This window comes from Pyrgilauda ruficollis, unplaced genomic scaffold, assembly GCF_017590135.1.
Source record: "Pyrgilauda ruficollis isolate IOZ18807 unplaced genomic scaffold, ASM1759013v1 scaffold2, whole genome shotgun sequence".
NCBI classification, from domain to species: domain Eukaryota; kingdom Metazoa; phylum Chordata; class Aves; order Passeriformes; family Passeridae; genus Pyrgilauda; species Pyrgilauda ruficollis.
Window position 1 is genome coordinate 13,583,752 of NW_024519206.1, and position 17,358 is coordinate 13,601,109.

Below are 17,358 nucleotides of genomic sequence, written 5' to 3' on the forward strand. Positions count from 1 at the left end.
TTAAAGTCTGGATTAGGTTCAAGGAGTCCAAGGACTATCTATTGCAAAAGTTGTACAAAAACTTATTCTGAAGCTCAAGAAATTAATAAGCCTAAAGTGTTACATAATTCTCATGGAAAGCAAGTAATAAAAAACTGGATGTCTGGGCTTTATGCATTTTAGAAATGCAGGTGGAAGTGATGTCTCTTAATTGCAGCTTGTTTTCCAGGTCATCAATTTGACTTCTTGAGTATGTAGTTGTCCCAGATGGCTTGGCTTTGTAGATGTTTGACATGATCTACATGTCTTCAAATGTTGGTTTTGGTTTGCTTTCTTCAGGCTTGGCACTTTGGAAGGAATGCTGTCTGGAGTCTGAGTTGTATGACATTAAAGTTTGAATTATGTCCAAGTTTCAACTGTGTTATCAAGAAATGTCAAGTTTGCTCAGTGATAGCTACATCCAGATTTCCTGAAGTGTAATGATGGAAGTCGGCAGATCTTTGTTTCTGTGGAAACTTCTCGAGAAGTAGTGAATCCTTAGCAGGCACAGACAGCTTAAATATCTGATTTTGTAGTGGACAATATCAGATCTTCCAGGTACTGCAGGTACTAACTGTAAGTTTCACACAGGATTGTGATATGTACTTTGACCAGTGCCTGTGAAGTCATCTGGAATATCTTCACTCTCTTCTATGACTGAGACCTTAAGCTACTAGTCACTTTTTATTGTGCTTTGTGATTTATTAGGGATGTTTTTGTACATACCTTTCCCAGTAAGGTCGATTTTTACTGTTAATGGTACTGTGCCTCTAAAATGAGATGTTGGAAGTACCAGCTGTATTTTTTCCTCCCTGTGCACCACCAGTATAATGGACTTAAATTCTTCTTCAAAGTTGTGTTAATGCTGGCACCAGTAGGACCTTAAAAGGTTCAGCTTTACCTTTCTGTATCAGGTGAAATTTGAATACTCAGTTCCAAAAATTGCAATATTCCTATGACAATTTATAGGAGGCAAATAACATGAATAAACCCAAGATTTGTGTTATTGGAAGTGCCTAAGTATCTTTTTGCTTCTTTGGTTTTTGTTTTGGTTTTTTTCGTTCTTCCATTCTTCACTTGTCTGCAAAAGTGAAGCTCCTGTAATTAAAGATTGTATCCCTGTGATACATGATTTGTCAGCTAGATGCTATTTTTAGCTGGTTGTTTAGGTTAACCTTCCCATGGCTGCTGACTCAATGTCAGTGAGTACCAGGTAGTTAGTGCATCTTCTGACAGAACCTTGCTGTGAGTTTTTTTTAAATTGTTTTCCTTTTACAAAAATGTAGTTTTATTAGTGTAACAATTGTGTTCTGAAAATATATATTGTCCTAGGTAAAAATTGTCTATCACAATCTGTTTTTAGTATGTATCTAATAATTAAAAAAGAGTTGGCTCCTGCAAAGAGCTACAGATAGTTGCTCTGTTCCCCACAAAAAAAACCCCAAGACCCAGAACCAAAACAACCAACCAAAAGTCTCAAAAAATATATTCGTTCATAACATATTTTTAACCAGCCTCCAAAGTGATGGAGGCAGAGCGATCTGTATGCTGGCTAATTGATTGCACAGCCTTTGATGGATGGGACACAATTTGGTTGAGCCTCAGCTGCAATTGTAAGCTGTAGGACCATGGCTGAAATGATTCATGCACAGCAGCAGGAGCTCCAGACTGAATTAGAGGCTTGTATTGACTGTGGCACTGTGCATTATTTAAAGAATTGGTTCTGTGCCATTGAGTGTCTGAAGCAATTAACTGCTTCTCTTTGCTGAACAATCACTTCCTTTTTTTTGTGAGTTCCCACATATCAGTAGTGACTTTCAGGATAGTTGCTTTATTTTGGAAGCAAGACAAATAGAAATCAGTGTTACTGATTCTTTTTTTTTATTTATTTTCATTTCTCATGCTTGTGATTGTTTTTTCCCCCTTCATATAAAGTGAAGAAGTGTTGAGAGTACTTTGGAGTTTTGATGTTTTTATATTCTTCTGGGAAATAATGGAAGAGATCTAGAAGGGAACAAAATAATATTTGTTTAATTTGTTTTCCAGCCACCACACAGGGTTCAGCAATCTATAAACTGGGCTGGACTGAATGCAGTGGTATTGATTTAAAACATTAAAAGGGGGGGTGGGGGGGGGGGAAAGCCAGACCATATTCCTGCTGTTAGCCTGAGCCTTTAGGCCTTTCTAATCTTAAACTGTGTTGTGCTTGGTTTCAGCAGTTGTCTAAGGAGCCAGTTTCTAGCTGGAAAGGAGCTGTCATTCCTCCAATGTGATACAAGTCCAATCCCAGCCTGGGCCCCTGCCGCACAGTTCTGGTTGGCAGAGCCCTGGTGCAGGGACAGCGGAAATGAACACCCTCTGCCAAAATATCTAAGAGCCATGTGGCCCACACGGTTTTGTCCAAGTGATTCTTTCAGAGATGGTTGGCTGGCACAATGTGGGAGTGTCAGAATCTCAATCCATTGGACCTGGCCAGGGAAGCTTGTTGCAGCTCAGTAAATGAAAGCTGCTTTCCTCCAGTGACGTTGCTGCCTCATTTCTTCTTAAGTTAATGAGCTTGTAGTTTTTAATTAGACATAAATGGCAGCTGTCAGATCATGTTTGATTTTATCTTTTCATACTGCTGTTGTGCTTCCAAAAGCAGAAAAAAAGGATGATTTACTTCTAAAGTTGGGCAGCAGGGTGGGCAAAAGTGTACCCAGAACTACTGGTGTGGGTCTAGCCTTGTTCTGGTTTTTCTCTGGGAAGGTATCCACAAGTGCAGGTCATAATTCAAGACTATGTTTTATGTGGGCAGCACAAGGAGTTTCAAGAGCTGTTGGAAACTGCTTCACTGAAAGATGGTATTCAGAATGTTCAGAAATCAACAGATCCGCCTCTGTTCGTCTGTTGATTTTTAAGAGATTCTTACATGTTTTTCAAGATAACCTGGCTAGCCCTTCCTTCAAGGGAGGAAGACTTGTAAGACAAGACAGCAGGGGTGGCTTTTGGGAAGAGTGAAGTGGTGGGTTGAGGAGTGGTGGAAGGAATTGGGGGGTGCTGAACTGAGGAGGTGGTTTTGGAAGACAGAATGAGTCAATGATGCTGTGTTAGCAAAACTACTGAAAATGACATATGGCATTTTGAGACACATGCTGCTGGCTCCAGCTGTGTGCATAATGGACATGTAGGTGCCATCAAGCAGGGGTTATGGTGTACAACATCCAAGTCTGTCCACAAATCTTAATACTTCAAAGGGTTTAGTTTTCCAGGGATACTGAGAATCTTTGGGGACATATTTGCAGCAAATCTCAAGTGAGAGAGATGGTGGAATTACAGGGAGAGGCGTAACTGAGAAATACAGTTTTGTTTTTCAGGCTGGCAGCCTCGGTGGTTCCTTCTCTGTGGTGGCATCCTGTCCTATTATGACTCTCAGGAAGATGCCTGGAAGGGTTGTAAGGGAAGCATCCAAATGGCTGTGTGTGAAATTCAAGGTAACTTGAATAAGATACAGTAACACTCAGTTGCATTAAGTTTGTCCAATAATGTTGCATTCAAGATGAGATTTCAGGCAACAAGAGCTATTTGGCAGCTTGATTTCTCTGGTATGCATTTGCAGTTACTTGATGTACATGCAAGTTCTTATACTATAGTATTTTGAAAATGTTGAGAGGACCGCAAGTCTCTACTATCATGGGTATTCTACGTGCAGGTGGGTCACTGCTTTCCATGAGCTGTGGTGGAACATCACAAAGCTTCAAATGATTCCTCATAAGCACAGAGCTGAAGCTAGAAACATGAATAATAAACTTCAGTACTAGGTCTGCTCAGTCGTATTGCCACATTTTTGAGGTTCACTTAAGGGCTGGAAGCTTAAAGGAGAGGCTTGCCAGAAAAGGATGCCTTTTCCAATAAAGACTCTCAGATTATACTGATCACAAAACTGTCTTTGATAACTGTACACATGCATGTCCTGTCCGTTCCCTAACTCAGAAGAGAAGTCATAAAATGGCAGTGGGGGAAGTTTGGAACATAGATTTCTCCTCTTTCATTTCTGTTTGACCTGCCACCTAATACATCTGTTGGGATGTTTGGTTGGGCTGGGAAGGGCCAAGGGGCTGGTCTGAGATCTGTCTTGCTTTCAGTTCATCCTGCAGATAACACACGAATGGACCTGATTATCCCAGGGGAACAGTACTTCTATCTGAAGGCAAGAAATGCAGTTGAAAGGCAAAAGTGGCTGGTTGCACTTGGAACTGCCAAAGCCTGTCTGACTGACAGCAGGACACAAAAGGAAAAAGGCAAGAACACTCTTTTGCTGGCACATGATGTTTGCTTTATATTTCCCCATGCTTTCCCTAGTGCATGTACATATAACTTCAGTGTCCAGCCTGTGCTTCAGGTCTTCGGTGCTGCTGAAAGCTAAGACATGTGGGAGTATTAACTAGAAATCTCAGGTATTAATTCTCAGGGCAGGGATTTGAAAACTTTATTTTTTTCTTAAAATACACTATATAAAAATAATTTGAAAACCATGTGTTGATGGGTTCTGTAAGTACAGTGAGTAAATAATCCCTGGTTAGGGGTCACTGTGATGCAGAGTGTACAAGAATGTATACCTTGTACAGCTGTCTAAATATGATGACCCAGCCTCTCACACCAGTATCTCTTCAGCTTTGGAGTTCCTCACACCCTTCCATGTTCTAATTGGGCTGTCTTCTGCCCTTTGAGAATTGCCTCAGCAATTAAGAAAAAGTTTGCATTGGGTTCCAAATCTATTAGTATTCAGAAATTTAAATCTGGTCATGATCAAGCTATGAAAATTAATTCACTTAGCACTTTGCTTTCATCAGCAATCTCACTTCCCTCCCCCAGTGAAAACCCCTCTTGCTCACAAGTGTGGCATCAGTCACAGAACATTGTGAGGCCCCATGCCTTAACCTTGTGTAACCTCAGCACAGTGACTATACAGAAGACGGGAAAACAGCAAATTATTCATGTCCTGAGTAAATGCAGGGGGTGACAAGCACTTCCTTTCCCTGAGGTGAGGATTTGCTTCTACTCTTAGCCTTATGTGTGTTATCTCCAGGCTTTGCATCTACTGGTTCAGACTGAGTGAGAACTGAGCAGAAGATGCTACTGTAGAGTTCTTCACCAGATGGGGATCTGATGTGCAGGGCCTAGAAGCAGAACAAAGTTGGATCTGTAAAATAGTGAAAAGCTAGTAATGTATTTGCAGAACTAAACCATGTTAGTCTTACTAACAGACAATTTATTTTATCATTCAGGGACTCTTAATATCAAAAACATTACTTCTGAAAAATCTCAGAATTACTGTTAATCTTATCTGGATTAGTCTCCTCAGTTCTGCACTGTCTGTTTCCCAGTACAAGAAACATATGGACACACTGGAGTGAGTCCAGCAAAGGGCTACTAAGATGATTAAAGGAAATGTCTAGTGAGAAAGCATAAAAAAGATGAAGCCAGAGTCTTCTCACTGAATGAACAAGAGAAGATATGCATGAATTTTGATACAAACCACTCAGTTGAAACATAAGCAAAAATGTTTATGTTGTGAAGATGAGGGAGCACTGAAAGGCTGCACAGGAGAGGTTGTGTAGTCTCCATCCTTAGCACTGTTCAAAACCCGACTAGACCTGAGTAATTTGCTCTGACTGTCCTTGAACAGGGGAGTAGGACTAGCTGGTCTCCAAAGGTGTCTTCCAATCTCATCCATCCCATGATTCAAGGTTACCTATATTAAATTAATCCCTTGCTGTTGGACAGAATGCATCTTTTATGTCCAGTGTTTCCTACCTGCAGCCCTATCTAAACAATGCTATTGCTTGCAGCTTAAACTACTTTGTGAAAACAAATATTATATGTGGGACTTTTCTCCTGTTTAAAAGGCCTGCTAAGACCAAATGTTGTGTACTTGCCTTGCACTGGATACAGTAAATTTAACTTCTCTTTTGTTTAACTTTTAGAGTTCACTGAAAACACAGAAGCCTTGAAGACCAAAATGTCTGAACTTAGACTGTACTGTAACCTCCTTGTTCAGCAAGTGCATAAAACAAAGGAAGCCAGCATTTCTGGTGTGTCAGAACCAGAGGTACAGTTCTATTTTTGTTGCAGACCATATGTGTAATGTCTTGGGCACATGAGCTTTTCTGGATACCCAGTGTAGTATTCACTCACAGTTACTTAATGTTGCAACCTTCTTCTGCAGAGAACCTGAGGGAAATAAAGTGCTCACACAACAGTTCGTGTTTAAATGGAGTATTACTATATTGTTGCAAATGACTTGCCCTTTGCTGGACTAGCAAGTAGTGAGATGAGATCTGATATCTGTGATCTAGACAGTAACACCCCTGTAGGTGACCATGTGTTTACAGTGGATCGAAAAAAAGCAAAAGATCCTTTATAAAAAGATAATTTGCATGAAGTGCACATTTTTCTGCCTGAGTCATTAATATCCTGCTCAGCACAATGCATCCAAAGCCCTTAAAAGGTCAGGAGGTGTTGCAGACCACAAAAAGAGCAAAAGTGACATAAATAACTGCTTGGTTTGCCTCACTTAAGTTAAATTTTCAAACCTTGCAAATATTTCTGACTAAAGAAGCCTCATTTAAGAGGGATCTCCTAAAGACAGTGATCTGCCCCTTGCTTTGAGAGAGAAATGTGTGAAGAAGGATGCACTTCCCTTGCTAGAGAAGCTGGTGTGGCATTCCAGGATGCCTTCCACTGGAGAGATGAGTCCTCACATGCAGAACAAGCAGGCAAAACACCTGAAGGTTGATCAAACCTTTGTTTTGATGTCCAAACTATCTCTGTAAAGATACCTGATAAACTGTTTAAGGTGAATTAAAAGACAGTGCAGAAGCATGATGTGGTGTACAAATGACCAAAAGGCACTGTTAGAACTTGCAGCTCACATGTGTTCACCTGTAATGTGCTGTTTATACTGCTCATATTTCATGCATCTGGAGGAAGACTCTCTTTCCCTGATCTTACTGGCATTTAACTGCAAAGATTTATTGCTAAAAGCATTTCAGCAACAATAACTCACTTTGCAGAGATGAAGAGGCAATGTGATACCTCATTCTGCATTTTTATCATTTCCAATAAGTTTTTGTTGATGGGGTTTTTGAAATTATTATCTGCAGATCATTCTACATCTATTTAATTTTAATATCTCCTGTCAGTGGTGTTTCCTGGAATGCTGTTGTTGAATATGTTCAGGCTTAGTATTTTATGCACTTTTAACACCAATAAGATAGCTAAGAGGCATTGATTTCAAAACACAAGCATATTAAGCTGCTTGTACTGAGAGGCTGAAAAGAATGGTAATACTGCAGGGGGACATAGCCACAGTAATATGTGATGCCAGTCCTCTGAGCAGCTGACACATTGAATTTTAATTCATGTTAACCAGAAATCACAACTGTAGCGTCTGTGGGCTTTGCAGACATCAGTTGTTCCAAATTGATCTGTGGTGAGTCTATTTCTTCCAATTGATTTCTTCCCACAGAGTGAGATTGATATGGGAGCTCTGTTGAAATCAACCTGTGACACTTTCCTGAAGACTCTTGAAGAATGTATGCAGATTGCAAATACTGCCTTCACTTCTGAGTTATTGCATCAGACCCCACCTGGATCCCCAAATTTAGCAGTTCTCAGAACGAGCAAGGTAATGGCCAGTATCTTCTCTCAGTCTCAGCAGGGATGCTAATGGGTTCTTTTGTCAAAAGTGGCATTTGTAGAAGTAGGGAATGCCTTTTTACCCTTATCATAACTACTGGTCCTACACTTTACATACTCTGCTATTTCTTGTGGTTTGCAAGTGAGGTAGGGCCATTTTTTTAATAAGCAGTGACCAATCTCTTAACCTTTAATGACAGGTGAAAATTATTAAACATTAACTTTCAGGGCCTGAAAGTTACACAGTGGTGTTTCACAGAAAGTCATGCAGTGGTGTTTCAAAATACCTTGCCTCTACAGCAGGTTTGTCCATGTGGGAGCTCACAGCAATTATTACTCTGTTAAGCTACAGCAGTATTGGATATGTGCTAATATGCCAGTGGAAGCTGATGAGTTTATCTTTCTAATGAGAAGGGCACTTTGTTGATTGCTGGATCCATAACTGTATATGGAAAACTGGAGCATGTCTGGCAAACAGGAAGTTAAGATCTATGTAGAAAGGTAGATGCATGACTGCATCTGAGAAATGAGATTGCTTCACCATACCTGATATCTAGCTTCATGTTTCTTCTATTTTTTTCAAAACTTTTTGATTAAGTAAAGAAAACATTGCCAAGGAAGCTCACTGCACTGTTTCTCTTCCGTATGCTGTGGCTCACTTGACACTTGCTAACTAGCTTCTGAAAGAAATCTTCTTATTTTCTTTCTTTTCCTTTGTTTCTTTAGAATACTGTAATAGTATAATAATGTAGCACCATTTTCATACTTGTCTGTATACTGCCTCCAGGTCAGAATTAGGGAGGGTTTTTTTGCTGACTCCAACTTGTGTTTAATAAAATGTGAAGTTTAAGAAGCATGATACAGTCTTCTTGCTTTAAATAATATTCTCCCCCCTCCATATCTTTCAGGTAAAGCACTCTGTCTTGTCCAGTCACACCTCAACAGAAAGGTATAACAGAAGGCTTTACTGTCAGTCTCTTTCTAATCTATGTTGGATAGTGTCTGTTCTTTCCTTATTGCTACTGTACTCTTACTGGATGCAGACAGAATTGTGTTGCTCTGAACTGCCTACTTGGAAGCAGGTGAAACAAAGGGATCTGGCTCATCCCACTTCATGTCTGTTCTGTATCAGCCCTTTCCCTTTCATTTTCCTCTGCAGTCCACTTGGTGTCTTACTGCTCAATCACCAGCCAGCTGTCTCCTACTTCAGTGCTCCTTCCTGCATTTTAGGTTCCACTCCATAAGCTCATAAAAATCATTGATGGTGAGCAGACTGATTCCTGGAGTAGGTGGCAAGGATGTATATTTTAAAGTACTAATGAGGATCCCCTCTAGAGATTCCAGAAGTTACAATACCTGCCTGCAATCTTCTCTTCTGTAATCGTATTTTTTTATTATGTACCTTTTTAATAAAGATCATTGTAAATATACTTGAACTCTGCAAGCTGAGGTTGAGTCTTTAATCCTCTTTGCTGCAAAAAACTGCCTCATTCTTGTTATTTTAGACAAGTTCTTTGCTCAGAGCAACCTGTGACAGCCTATAACTTCTGTCAACTATTTTTCTCCTGTTATTTGTATGTTCACAGGAAGAAGCTTACCAAGCAATGCTTTATGCACTAAGTATTATTCTTTTCCTTTCTTCAGGCAGGTGGAATTGAACCACTGTGAAAATGGCTGTGTAAAAGCAGAAATTAACTATCAAGAGCAAGCAGTTATTAAAAGTATGGAATGTTTAAACTTGGAAACAAATGAGGGGACTGGTGGTGTTTATGTTGAAGATCATGTAGCAAAGGATTTGGCGGGTAAGTACATGCACAGTCTTTTGTCCAGGATGGTTATTCTATAGGTGTAAATTAAGGAAAGTGTAGCCTACTTGTGAGACTGCTGATCCCTGACTCCAAGGAGAGGGAATATCAGTCTTTTAGTCTGATCCTGCCTCTTGCAAGTTTTCACAGCATAGCTCCTGCTGCCTTTGTTGATGACTAACTTGGGACTGAATGGAAAAAAATTTGGTTTTGGACGAGTTGAGTCTCTCCAGGTGCAGATTGAAGCCTGGCAGGGCTTGGGCTCTCTGTGCACTGTGGGCAGACACATTATTCCCTGCTAGTATGTAGGGCTGCAGTGTTAGAAGGGGCTGTGGAAGCTTTGTGTGTGTGTCTGAGGGCTTGAACTTACACTCTTGATTGCTCTGACAAATGTTTACAGAAAATTAACCCATTTTCTGCAACTAAGAGTATCCTAGAAAGCATCTTATTTCTTCCTTTACCTTAGCAATAGTGTGAAAGTTAGATTTGTGTGTGACTTCAGTGAAATACTGTTGAACTAATTCAGTATAAAATTCTCTCCAATGTGCTTATATTTTTAAGGCTGCTGAACTTAATTTGGATCACTATTCATGTAACATGATTTTTGCATATCCTGTTGAATGGACTGTACTGTTCTTGAGCAGCGGCTTTCTCTGCCTGGCTGTTATTCCAAAACATAAATATGCAGTCAGTGAGTCAGCAGAAGTTTTTAAGTCCAAGTTAATGATGATAGTCATTTTGCCCTTATGGGTTCTCTTTGGAGTTTTTCCCATTTTTGGGGTTGGTACTATATAATCTGGCAAGTCCCTGCAGAATAACACACTCATGACACCATCTAGCATAATACCAATAAAATAGCACTAAAGCAAGGACATCAAACTAATTCAAGTTTTTGGTGTCATTTAGCTACTGTGGTTTCTGTGCACAAAAGAGAAAAGGCTACCTTCTTTTGGGTACAGATATTTGAGCTGCAGAATTTTGATGTCAATATGGGGTGGAGTTAGGATGTGCAGACCATCCATAGAGGGTGGGCTGACCCAGCCAGCCCATAGGCTTTGTCTTGCTGATGGCTGTACCTGGGTGCTCCCTCTGACCCCAAGAGCTCTGCCCTGTCTCAGATAGTTTTCCTCCCCTCTTTTAAGAGCAGTCAGTGTTTAAAAGTGCTTGAGCACGTAAGTTCCATAGCAAATTTCTGTCATTTAGGGCTTACAGTGTTTGAGTTTGAAATTTCAGAGGACCCAGGGTTTTTGCATAGCACTCCTGCAGTGTCACTGCAGACCTGGGCTGTTTCTCTACTCCCCAGTCTATGTGGCTTGGTGAAGGACAGATCAGTGGCATCACTCAAACCTCTGTCATTCCTTGGCAGAGACACTTTGCTAGTGAATGTCAGTGGTGTCTGAGGCTGGAGAATGGCTGGTCTGGGTGTGAGGGGTTTTCTTTTCACCCAGCACCAGTTTTGTTCAGTGGTTCTGCAACTAATTGGCACTGCTGTGAGCCTGATTTCAGTTGTCACCTGGAGGAAGAGAGTTCCTTGCAGCTTGATCCTGTCACCCAGAAGCTCAATTCTGCTTCATGTCTCTCTCTAATCCTCACTGACACTTGAGAGTATTCCTTTCCTGGAAAGACAGGTTCCCTGGGAAATTCTGGACTGTAGTTTGACAGTCTGGCAGCAAGATGTGCCGTAGCTATGGCTTGTATGATGCAGGTGCTGTGAATCATTTTTGCTTCTTTACTTGTTCTCTGAAGTTCTCCATGAGGTCAGAAGGTCTTGCCATGTATGGGATGTATATGAAAGATTTTGTCTTTCCTTTGTCTTCCTTGTGCTGTATGTGAAACAGATGTACTTGGCCCCAAAGAAGAAATAAAATAAACCACAGTAGGGAAGATGAACCTGGATCTTTTTCTGGGAAACTTTAAAGATATTTATAGAAATCAGGGAGAACATAGCAACCTTTGATACCCTGTAAGTGTCCATTTAAGCAGCCAGTTTGCTTACCTATCAGAAGGAGTAAACACTGTTGCTATTACTCTTTTGCTTTTGAAAATGCACTGTGGCACTTCAGCAATACTGGGGAAGTTACAACCATGTGAGAAGTAATCTTCCTTTCAAGGAGATGAGTCAGCTCCCTGCTGCACCAAATTGCTTCTTCGGTGCTCTTCTTTCTCACAAGATTGTCCTTGCTGAGGTTGTGTGGGCTCACCTGTACTGCAGCCTGGTGCTTGGTTTGTCTGATTAAAGAAATGGGGAGTGACTGATTGAAATGTGGTCTGAGCACCTACCAAACCTGCAGTGGTGCTGGCAGGGATGCTTTTAAGCTTGCATTATCCAGGTATCCAAGTGCCTTCCTTCAAATGGAAAGGCATATTGATGAAAAGGAATAACAATATGTGCATTTGATTAGTTTTCTTTTTTTTTTTTGTTTTTCTTTTGTTTCCTATAAATGTTAGGCATTAAAGACGATGGAGAGGACAAGCTGCAAGCTGTAGAAGGCTGTGGTGCCCACAGGTTGCTGCAGTCAGAAACAAATTCTTTAAGTGGATTGACTCTGTGTGAGGAAGAAAGAAATGAAAATGATTCTCCTACCTTCTTCAGTGTCATGAGCAATAGGTAGTACAGATTTCAATTAAAAGGATTATTGCAACTTAATGTTAAGCGTTAAATGGACTTATTTTTAAGATTTTTTTGTCTGTAAAGCTGTATTTACTGAGGTTATTTGACAAGACTGCCTACAGCACAGTAATTGGAAGAAGGTATCTTTTGCAAAATTAGCTGTACAGAGTTAAATGGGAGGTTTTTCCTTGTTTGTAATTGCAGGCCTTGCTTGCACACCACCCAGTGTGTGTTCTCTGCAGTCAATTACTTTAACATAATAAAAGCCTTGTTGGTGGTTTCATGTCTATAAGTTTTCTCTCTATGCAAATAACTTGGACAGGAAATCTAATTTTGCTTTTGGAAGTTACGTAAGAATAATTGTTAAGGTAACAATATTTTCTCCTTGTCCTGGACACCAGGTTCAGTGATATTGAGCTTCGGGAGGAAGAGGGCATACCAACAGAAGAGTTCCTGGAGTCGTGTTATGCAATTGTGCCTGTTCTGGGTAAGGTTCTGTTCTTTTCTTCTGACTCCTTCTGACTGCTGCTAGCAGCAAGCAAAGGTGGAGCAGTTGGGTTGGAAAATTTGTTTCTTCACTTAAGTGATACAGTAGAAGCAGTACCAGCAGAATCAGTTTGATTGGTACCAGAACATGTTTCTTACCCCTCTGCTTTAAAGAGGATCCACTCTCATTTAGATGGGACCCACATATAAACTGTTTGGCAGTCTAGGTGTCTGTATGGAACAGTGATTTCTCCCCCTCAGAAAAGCAGCACAGATGCCTTACAGTCTGCTACAGCTGACAGCGCACCATCAGCTGTACTCTCTATTTGATTTTTCCAAAGACTTTGATCTTCACCCAGCACAGCCCCCCACCAGCTTGACCCCTGCATCTAGTGGATGTGTTGGCTCTGTGTGCATGCAGCCTTTTGAAGACTTCTGAACTGTAGGTCAGAGTATTTTAACACATGTATCGACTGGGATGGATTTGTTCTACTCCAGAGCAAAACATTGGTTTGTCATTCATTAAGTATTTTCTTGCCATTTAGAAGGATTGTTAAATGAGTAAATTAAATTATTTTTACTGAAGCATAAGAACTGGAAAAAGACACAATTTTAAAATATGGCTCTTGTTTTTCCCTAGACAAGCTGGGACCAACTGTTTTTGCTCCAGTTAAAATGGATTTTGTAGGCAACATCAAGGTAACAACTTATTTCTACTACTGGTTTTCATTTTTTAAACAAAATATCTACTTTAGACACAAGTGCTCAAGGATCTTTGTGGTAGGAGTCAGTACTGGAAGGTTATTTAATATTTGATAATGGTACCATCTGTCAGATTAAAACACTGAAATGCTCCTAATTCTGTTCTGACAGTACATGCTGTGTTTAATAAATCCACTTGTGTGCAAACTTACAAAATACTTGATTGACTGCCAAGTAAAACATCTGTTACACCTAATGAATATGACTTTGGTCCTGAGCTGTATAGGTTATAAGTCATGATGTGATGCTAGCAATGTTGACTTAACCTGTAAAATAAATGGAGGGGGTGGGGGAAAAACCCTTTGGCTCAATCAAGTAGGATTGAGAAGCAGTTTGAGAAGCAATTGCTCAGCAGACGGGGGCAGCCCATGCAGGCTTGGTTCTTGCACTGGAAGTTCTTCTAGCTTCAAGTACTTTCTGAAGAACCTTCAAGAACCTTTTGAAATACTGGTTATGAGACAAAGTTCATAGCAAGACTTTTCGTAGCATTTGAAAAAGAAAAATATAAATAAAAGAAAACATCTTCTGATGCTAAGGAATATTGTATACAATCAGATTTGTTTGGTTGCTTATCTTATAGAAAGTAGCCACTGAAAGACTGAAAATAACAAGAGAAAAGAATGCTATTTAAAAACATAGAATATTTATTGTTGGGTGACAGGCAGCTACTCCTTTAATGCAGAAGAAAAATCTGTTTGTATGCCCCTTATATATTGGCTTTTTTGTTTGCCTGAGGACTTGTGTATAGAAACTAGGGAATAAATGAAAACCAGAGGTGTGCTGAGCACTGCTAACTGTAATATTGAGAATTTGTAGTGGTCAGAAGGTAAATTTTGCTTGTAGTTGAAGCTCTGGGCAAATAGGACTTGGCTTGAAGAGCAGTTTGAATTAACTCCTTTCCTCCAGTGGGGAGGATATCATGGGAACTTCAAGCATTTTGTTGGACAGAAATGCTAGGTCCCATGTAAAGTTTTGCTAGGTCCCATGTAAATTTTGAAATGCTTTATTTTGGTTGTGTTAGCCAGATGTGTCTGGGGTGTGCCCTGGGATGGCATGCCCAGGCTGTCAGAGCAGCCATGCCATGGGGAGTGTGTGACATCCTTGGGAATCTGTAGTATCTCTTAGCAGGGAAGAGTCCTGGTAAATGGCTGGTGTTTATAGGTCCCTGTTGGGCCTTAAAAGGCCTAAAGCTTTGCCTGTTATGTTCCTTCCAGAAAATAAACCAGAAATTTATAACCAACAAAGAAGAGTTTGATACCCTTCAGAAGATTGTGCTCCATGAAGTGAACGCAGGTGTAGCACAAGTTAGAAACTCTGCTACAGAGGCTCTCCTGTGGCTGAAAAGGTAATGGCCTTGTAGCTGCCTTCTCTGTGAACTGCTGAATGAGAAGCCTTTCACCTAAGTGCACTCTTATGTACATGGGGCAGGCTGGTTACTTCCCACAGGCTCCGTCAGTCCAAACTGACCAGCTTCAAGGTTCATGTGCTTTCTGTGGTTGTATCACTGCAACTTTGCCAAAAGGCCTGAAAAAAAAAAAAACCATTGCAGGCAAACTTTTTTTCCTGTACAAGTGAAGTTACAGTGAATGACTGATCCTACTTGGCTAGGGCATCAAGCAGATGGTTTCAAACTGCAGCAGAAATACTTAGCAAAGTGGTTTTCCCTTGGACTGGGAGAGAGGCTGGAGGAGGTGGCTGCAATTTTGTTCAGATTGAAATTGGCTCCTTAATACTGAGTTTTATTGCACTTTGGAGTTGTATTGCAACTTTGGGGGCTTTGTTATACTTTGGATTACTTTCTTATAAACATGGTTTGTTTTTATTTCATGGGTTCCTCCTGGCAGAGGTTTAAAGTTCTTGAAAGGGTTTTTGACAGAAGTGAAGAATGGAGAAAAGAATATCCAAACAGCTCTGAGTAAGTACTAATTTCTTTGTCCTTCATGTGCTTCTAAATTCACACACTTGGCTGCTTTCCTCCTTGTTTAGAACCTGTGTCTTCAGTGGCTGATGAGGAAAGTGATCTCTAAGACATAGCATTTTTGAAAACTGCAAATATTTTAAAATGGCTGCCTTGAGATGGGTTACCAGATAACTGGTAAATGTCGATTCATCAGCAAATAAAGATTCCTTTAATTGGCATACTTTTGGCAGAGGAGACAGTCAAGTGCTTTGACTCATTCAAATTTCTCTACTGGTTTGCAGTGGGAGCTCTCCCAAATGTATAATTGCTGTTTTGTTAGTTTTCTAATTCCTTGTGTGATTGGCCATCATTCTTTGAAATCACCTCTTTGCCAATTTGGCTGTGAATTCCCTGCATGAAATAGAAGGGCGGTTGTAACAAAGAAGAAGGATTTTTTTCCAAGTACGCAATTTCTGACATTTTCTTTGTCAAGCTACTGGCCATAGTATATACAAAACAAAATACAAATTCTCCTTAGACTTGACTTGGTTACTCCTGAGCAAGACCCTCTCTATATGCATGCAGTATAATGTTGTAATAATCCTTTAAAGCAACTTCAAAACAACCATTAAAAAGCTTTTTATATTATCTTCTTTTACACAGTATAGGATTAGTAAAAAGAACTACTACACTGAAGTATGTAGCAGCTCTTGGAAGTGAGGCTGTAAATATATTGCTACCAGATATGGGTGTTAAACACCATGGGTGTTTAACACTGAGTCTGAAGACTTCAGCACTGAACTGCTCCTTGAATTGCAAAATGATTAGGCATTTATTTGACCTTCTGAGTCTGAAGACTTCAGCACTGAACTGCTCCTTGAATTGCTCTGTGTCTGCAGCAGAGTCATGCTGCTGTTTTTTTCTACTTTTTGATTCCCTTTCTTCCCTTGAAAAGCTCTTCTATATCTGTACCATCACTGCAGCTTTGGTTTACTGTTGGAATTTCACTCCATACAGTATTTTCTTAGACTTCACATTAGCCTTCCTGTCTGTTAGAACACTTACTTGCTATGGATGACTTGAAGGAGATTTGACAGGGGAGCTGAGACCCCAGTGCAGAAATCCCAAATCTGTCATCTCCTTTCAGTCATAACTTAGGTACTTGGAAACAGCCATTATTTATGTTGGATGGCAAGAATATACCCTTGAATAGTCATTTCTAAGCTCTGTGTTCTCTTTGTGATGCAAACTTAAAACTGCCATACATCATCTCTTGATTTTTAATTTTTTTTTCCTTTAAGACAATGCTTATGGAAAGACATTACGGCAGCACCATGGTTGGGTTGTTCGCGGGGTCTTCGCGGTAAGTATTTATCTTGGCTGCTGATAGACCTGGGGGCCTTGTCCATGTGATCTTATATTGTGTGTAATTAATAAACTGTGTTCAAATTCTACGTATTAAAATGAATAGATTCCTTTGCCAGACCTTATTTTCAAAGTGAGGATTGTGGCTTTCGCTGTATTTAGTACTGGACTTTCAGGGTGGAGCCTTATTTCTAGAGATGAAACAGGCAGATTGCACTTGCATGCACAATTTTTTAATTATGTGCTTTTGAGCACAGTCTTGCAGTACTATTAAATGAAGAAAAGAGGCTTCGAGGTTGCGTTTTTGAAGATTGATATCTCTTTGAATATGAAGAGTATTCAGACAGGGTTAGCACAGCGTGTGTGGGGAGTTGGGTAGAGGAAATGTTTCGTCCAGTCTGGCAGCTCCCCCTTGTGTCTGTCACTGGAAAATTATCACTGAAATTACAAAAGGAAAAAGGAAAACCTCATCCAGGCAATCATGACTTTGAGAGGAGCAGAATTGTTGGAGAGAGCTTTCTAAAGAGCCTGTTGAGAATTTGGTGATGATGTGTAACACTGGGTTGGGAGCTCCCGTAACAAACTATACTTTATTTGGGGTTTGTATTTAATGGATTTCTGATGTGCTCAATTTATTTATACAAAATATGATACACAGACACTTTCTAAAAGTCTGGCATCTGTGAAGATATCTTTAACTGGGGATCTACACAAAAATAATAAAAAAATAA

The 17,358-nt window shown here is 40.1% G+C and overlaps 1 protein-coding gene across 2 annotated transcripts in view; it reads left to right on the top strand.

The window, feature by feature from the left end:
* Positions 1–17,358, top strand: part of PLEKHA8 (pleckstrin homology domain containing A8) — a 31,287-nt gene that overhangs the window by 6,682 nt on the left and 7,247 nt on the right. For both annotated transcript variants that reach the window (XM_041466294.1, XM_041466295.1), the window contains exons 2-13: positions 3,375–3,491; positions 4,143–4,298; positions 5,985–6,109; positions 7,529–7,687; positions 8,607–8,647; positions 9,343–9,500; positions 11,952–12,111; positions 12,516–12,601; positions 13,241–13,299; positions 14,577–14,707; positions 15,207–15,277; positions 16,564–16,625. In XM_041466294.1, coding sequence (XP_041322228.1) covers positions 3,375–3,491; positions 4,143–4,298; positions 5,985–6,109; positions 7,529–7,687; positions 8,607–8,647; positions 9,343–9,500; positions 11,952–12,111; positions 12,516–12,601; positions 13,241–13,299; positions 14,577–14,707; positions 15,207–15,277; positions 16,564–16,625 — 1,325 coding nt within the window. The remainder of the gene's footprint in view (positions 1–3,374; positions 3,492–4,142; positions 4,299–5,984; positions 6,110–7,528; positions 7,688–8,606; positions 8,648–9,342; positions 9,501–11,951; positions 12,112–12,515; positions 12,602–13,240; positions 13,300–14,576; positions 14,708–15,206; positions 15,278–16,563; positions 16,626–17,358) is intronic.